The sequence below is a fragment of the Alligator sinensis genome, unplaced genomic scaffold (assembly GCF_000455745.1).
Source record: "Alligator sinensis unplaced genomic scaffold, ASM45574v1 scaffold609_2, whole genome shotgun sequence".
NCBI classification, from domain to species: Eukaryota; Metazoa; Chordata; order Crocodylia; family Alligatoridae; genus Alligator; species Alligator sinensis.
Window position 1 is genome coordinate 1,383,899 of NW_005842090.1, and position 6,604 is coordinate 1,390,502.

The window sequence follows — 6,604 nt, forward strand, 5'->3', positions numbered from 1 at the left end:
GGGGGGGGGGAGAATCTTAATGTCCCTTAGAGGTGACCAAGAGAAGTCACAAAGCATGCAACTGCCAAACACGTCCTGCGCAGAAATTAGTTTCCTTTCAAACCTATAATATCAACCACCAGATACTCAAATCCATACATCATATGCTCCAATTGTTACTTCAGGAACACTCCATCCTATTACCCATTCCATAAACTTACCCATTTCTATCCTAAAAGATCAAGACACTGATTTATCTACAATTCCTATTGCCTGAATTATTAATATGCTAAACAATGAAACTCTACAGAAATAATAAGTCACAGTGGTATCTGCTGAAGTGGCGTAGCCAACTGGAAAAGAAAGAGACCATTATGAATCTGACCTTGGATATGCAATGCATCAAGAAAGTGACAATAGTAGAGTATACTTAGACACCTTGAACGATTCCGTGGTTGGCTACTAAGTCATTACAGAATAAGGTGGAAAGCGGTTAGAACCCAAATGACTAAAATGGAAAATAAAGAGTCTCTACAGGAACAAGCAGCTACAGCATGCAGGGCTGCCATAAGATCAGTCAATACTACAATAAAAGCTTACACAAGACATTGCTTTGGAAGACTTAGCTAAATCAACACCAGGGGGTCCATGCCCTCCAACTCCCGTATATCAGAGACTTTTTTTTAACCTACCCATCCTACCTCTGACCCATGCAAAGGTTTCTTTGGACCCTCATTCCCAAATTCCTCCTCAACCCCTGCAAAAGGTTGTGTGTGTGACTTTTACTCTCGTGTCCCACATACCTTTCTCCTCACCACCTTACCCCTAGATTGGACAGGACAGGAAATGGCTGGTGCCCTTTCATTCACTTCCAATACAAAGCCAATAATTGGGAGGCATCACACTAGCAAAGAGAAGTAATGAAGCACCCTGTATTCACTTTCCTACAGTTCCTCCAGTTTGGTGTGCATCTCCCCCACAGCTGTTAGGTGGCATTAAACAGGGAAATTACAGATCAATTCCAAGTGGAAAAGGCTTTTCCCCATCTTCTGATTTTCACTAAAAGCCAGTAAGTCGTTCTAGTCAGAACATTGCCTGCAGCCTTGGAATTGATCTAATATTCAAATGATAAAATACACAGATATGTATGTATATATACATACATACACACACACACACACACACACACACACACACACACATTGTATTATAACAAAACAAAGAAATGCCATCAAACTGACTGGGAGGCAAGATAAATTTGTACCTTATAAATTAATCCAAGTAGATAAAACAGAGGGGCAGAAGAAGGGTGGCCATCATAGAGGACATTCCAGTTTTCTACTACTCTGTCCTCTATTGATACGAAACCCGACACCTTTATGGCTTCTCTTGATTCTCTATGAAGAATCAAGAGAAAAATAGAGGACATAAAGGCTTCGGGTTTCATATCACGAGAGGAGAGAGGACAACCGGACTGTCCTCTATGATGGCCACCCTAAACTAGATCTATACATATATATACACACAGCACAAACTTTCATGAGCTAATTCTCACTTCATCAGATGTACAGAATGGACCTTAACAACTGATCTGCTGAAGGGCAGCATAAGTTCTAGCAGTTTCATTAGTATGTACTGAAACCTTCCCCCACAATGGAAAGAATGAGTGTGTACAATATTTCTATATGGTATTCCAAATGAGGAATCTAAAAAGACGACATTTTTAGACAATTTGAACATTCATAGTTCATGCTTACAGCAACATGAAATGTTACTGGAGCTATAGTACCACCTTTAATGTTCTTCTAAGTAGAGCCACATCAAATATTTAATTAGATAGAAAGACGCATTAAAATACTGAAAAGTGAAGATAAAAAGTTCACGTTAATGATGCTGGAGCTTCCTACAGGAAGTAGATTTTGATGAATATTCTCAAATAAATTCTCAGAAAGTCTTAGTTACTTTGTAAGAAAAAGGTTGATTTATATATGCCTGATTTCATTTGCAGCTACATTCATCACAAACATTTTCATACACATGGGCTGAGGTGTCCAGAGGTGGCTAAGAAACATAGCTGCTTGACTTGCATTAAATTTTCATGGCATTTAGGCACCTATTCCCTTAGGTTCCTTTGAAAATCCAGTGACTACATTCTATCATTTCCATACAAAAGTGACAGCATGGGAAGTTGCATGTATCAAAATGTACACATACAACAAGTATTCAAAGGGTGGCATCTGGCCATCTAATACACCTATAGATGCATCTTTACAGTTTCAACTGTTTGGGAAAAATATTACCTCAGATATCTTATCCTTTTTTAAGAAATAAATATATTGTTATCAATTCATTTCAATAGTGGGAGTCACAGTTATCCCATTTATAAAGTATTCCACTCTCAAAGTAAAACATCTCCTCAAAGAACATTCATTATTCCAATATTTGATTTAAAGTCAACAAAGGCAAATAAAAACATTAGTAAGGGAGCTGCCAAGACTAAACCAATGTGTTCTAAATAAGGAAACACTGCATGTATTTCCCACTGTTGCCCAAGATATACAAACATAATCAAGTATGTGCAAGTGATCAAAAATGACCTTCAATAAAGTCAAAAAAGATTATTTGTTGACTTCAAGACCCACAGTATACAATTTCTGGTTAGCAAAATTCAGAAAAAAAAATAGGATTATTCACTTAAAAGAGTACACAAATAAATAATGAAACAATTGGATGAAACACAACCTACACTTACATTGTGCACTTGTATGTCATTAATAATAGAGATGGGCCATATGTCCTATTTGTCTTTTTAAATGTGTTCTGTTTGAGGCCTATTAACCAATTGCAAGTCCTTAGTCAGGAGAAAATGCCATTAACTTCAGAGGGATATTTTATTTGAAAAAGGGTCTGCAGGACCGAGTCCTTGAAGATTTCTAGGACAAGCAAGAAAAATAAATTGATAATACTATCCTAGTATTCAAATTATACCTCAAGAGCTACATTTAGTTCACTGCAGTCCTACACACAGCTCTCTTACAGGTTTGAGAAAAGTATTGTACTGGTAGACAATTAAGGTATGTGAAAAATTCCATTATATCGTATTCTCCTACTGGAAGAATAATTATGAGCCAAAAATCTAAGGCTGCCCATTATTGGGAGGCAAGACATTGACAAAATGCAGCTGTACTACGCAAGATGAAAACAAATCTCTGAAAGGAGACTCTTCATCTACTAGATCAAACCGTTGTTGCAGGACTCCATCAGTAAATGAAAAGAAGAGGAAGCAACCGCATGTCGCTCAGAGGCACAACTAGGAAGTTTTGCACCTGGATGTCAGTGGCTGTCTCTCTTGCACACATCTCTGTTGCTCTGACTGCCCACCCCTAGTTATGCTACTGCTCAAAAACAAGGTCATGTACAGACCATAACCTGTTTTGATCTGCTAATCAATAAGCAGGGGATCAATTCCAGAGAAGCCATTAATTGCCAAATTATTATTAAGCAGCATAAGCACAGAGCAAGCTTTGATAGGGCCAAATAATGGGGGGGAACAAAAAGGCAAGTCCGCTAGTTTCCCATATCTCTGACAGTAGCCAGCAGCAAAGCAGTTCGGAGCATGTAGTTACCTACTAAGGATGAGGACAATGCCAAATCGTGGTTCTGTACCCCGTTTTTAGACCAGTAAACATGCAAAACAATGTTACTTGTTTATCAAATGAAATCACATATTTGCCTTGATCAAGACAAATATATAGATTTCATTTGATACACCAGTAACTTAGTTTGTTGTTAAAGGTAAAACAAAGCTCTTCCAGATTCTTTCTGGCATTTTAGTGTTTCTGAGTGTTTGGATCCTGCATATTTAGGTATTTATGAACATGTCATTTTCAAAATGACAGAAGCCCAGGACCCCATGAGCAAATCTAGCATTCATGTACTCAAACTATGGAAGTTATTTATCTTGATATGTATTTGCCACAAATATTTGATCCGAGTCCCGGCCCAAAGCAGCAGTGGGAAGGCAGGCCCCGCCCCAGATGGAGGGGCCGGAGGCCTCTGTCCCCACCCACCCCTCCAGCCATCATTCTTGACGGGCAATTTGCTAGTTAATTACTAAAACTCTACCTAAATTAATAATAAAAATAGACCTCCACTAGAAAAAAAAAAGCCTGATCCAGCATCTCTTGCAAACATGCATGTATGAAGCTATGGAGTAAATTATATGTGGCAACAGAGAAAACACCAGAATGTGACATACCTGTGAATTTTTTAAAATGTGAATTTTAGAAACACCAGAATGTGACATACCTTTCTTTATTGGCCTCTGAACAGTTTTCCTGGTCAACAGTACGCAAAAATTAACATCGTAATATTTGCATTTTATTTTTAATTTTAATTACCAGTTTTAAACAAGGACATACGCCTGTTCCCTTCTATTAAATGAAAAACTTTTTAGCTCTGAGCAAAATATTTATTGCTCCATTTTATGTAAGAACAATTCCTACCTTCTGAGGAGCCAAAATCCTCTGTCTGAACTTTTCAATTGTATCTTGACCTGCAGCAGCCCATGCACTAGCAAATGCTTCTGCTTTGTCTTGATCAAGGTGAATGCTCTCCAGTTGTTGTTGCAGAGTAGCTGGCTTCAAATTATGATACACTGCCTGTTAAAAACAGAAACACAACTATTATTTATCTCCACTATAACCACTGTTCTTTATGTTCTGTGCATGCACACTTCATGGTTACGTATGTGAACCCAGCACATACTACTTGGAGACTTTTGCCAGCAATACTACTGTGGCGCATCTAGGATTCTGTGTTTTCTCCTGCTCTCAGCAGAGGACTTAAAAGGGTGTGGCTGTCCCAATGCCCTATCAGTTCCTTTGAAATGGAACACTGTAAATGACTATTCCTAAGATTCAAGGTATGCATGAAGGCATGTAATGTGCATGTACACAACACATCTCAAAGAGTAACGCTGAGCAAACATGTATACAATCTATTACAAGTGATTCCAAAGCAGATGGTGGGACTTGAGTCTACCAAAAGTCAGTGAATAAAGGACTGCCTTGACAAAATTCATGTCAGACTAGAAAGCTGGAACTTTAGCGTAATGTTTGGTAAAGGATTGTATTGAAGACTGGATCATTCCCTTGCATTAGTCCAGAGGTGGGCAAAAACTGGCCCACCAACAGGTTTGATCTGGTCCACGGGTGGACAGTTGCCAACTCACTGGATCTGGCCCATGGGCAACTGACAGCTCCAGCCTCCATGTAGTGCTGGGCAGACTGCGGGGAACCCAGCAGTATCAAGCACTAAGTGGACCTAGGCAGGGCTTGCGCCACAGCAGATGGTCAGCAGCAGCAGCTGTGGACACTGTGCCCAGGTTCAGAAGCTTGGATGCAGAACCCGACAGTGGTGTTCACAGCTGACCCACTGCCCGCCCAGAGGCTCAACCCAGAAACTGCCAGTTCTTACCTTAGACAAATTTTAGATGCAGTCTCAAAGAGATGGTTCTTAAGAAATATGGTATGATGCGGATCTGCCACAAGTACCCGTAGTACTACTGCTACTACAAGTGCTGTTTTTTACATCATGTACAAAAGAGAACAGGAGGTCATATGCTCAGAACACTGTGTCAACAATCAAAAAAGAAAGTTCAAAACTGGACTGAAATCGGTCATGAACCTGTATGTACAAAGGTCATGACAAGGCCTTTGAGAAACCTTGTCATTTGCAGCATGTGAGAAAACTTCCTTTTCCTTGTATCCAAGGATGAACAGCCAAGAAAGATTGCAGCTAACTGAACTCTAAGTTACCAGATAGCACACTGTTCTTCAGTGTACTAAATACTGCAAACTATGTTAGAGTCTCATTTGAATGGGGACAGCTGGCTGGCCACAGCCCACACAGAAAACCTGTTCCAATTCAAAAGATTCGTTATTGACTCTTTCCAGATATCGATAAGGATATTCTCAACTTCATTAAAGCAGTATCTCTCCAAGGGATTTAGATTAAGACTTTACAGCACCACTCAAAAATATCGGAGCTAGCTCTGCATGCACAAGCTGTGGAACTGGAAACAGTATAGAGCCACACTAACCCCGTGCTGTGTCAAGGCTAATTAGCTCCAAGAAGAGATCTGTTTCAACTGAACAGTCCAAGTTTCTTTTACGCTCTTTCCTTTGGCACTGATTTAGTTTGTAATCATTCCAAGCATTCATTTACAGCTGCTATGACAAGAAACTGTGCACCAAGGTGCATAAAGAACTGCTCAAACACCCTGAAAGGTGGGTATCCTAATACCTGCTAGTCCTTTAAGAAGCAGATGGCAGGAAACTTGGTGTCTTCCATAACATTTTATTTGGATCCAGAATCATGTTACTAGTGGTGATCACTGCTTCCCCTTGAGCATGTCTTTTAGGGTGTATATCTGCTGGAGTCTTTTCTATTTATTTCCTTAAATTTGAAGCCAAGCCCATTTGAAAAGCTGTAAAGTCCTCATAAATAGGTGACATGGTTTCATAGATGTTACGGTCGGAAGGGACCTCAATAGATCATCGAGTCCGACCCCCTGCATAGGCAGGAAAGAGGGCTGGGGCTAGATGACCCCAGCTACATGCAT

General features: G+C 39.8%; 1 protein-coding gene across 1 annotated transcript in view; it reads right to left on the reverse strand.

Moving 5' to 3' along the window:
- Positions 1-6,604, reverse strand: part of COMMD10 (COMM domain containing 10) — a 223,811-nt gene that overhangs the window by 205,794 nt on the left and 11,413 nt on the right. Inside the window, exon 5 of the mRNA XM_025204614.1 lies at positions 4,485-4,640. Within this exon, the coding sequence (XP_025060399.1) occupies positions 4,485-4,640 (156 nt within the window). The remainder of the gene's footprint in view (positions 1-4,484; positions 4,641-6,604) is intronic.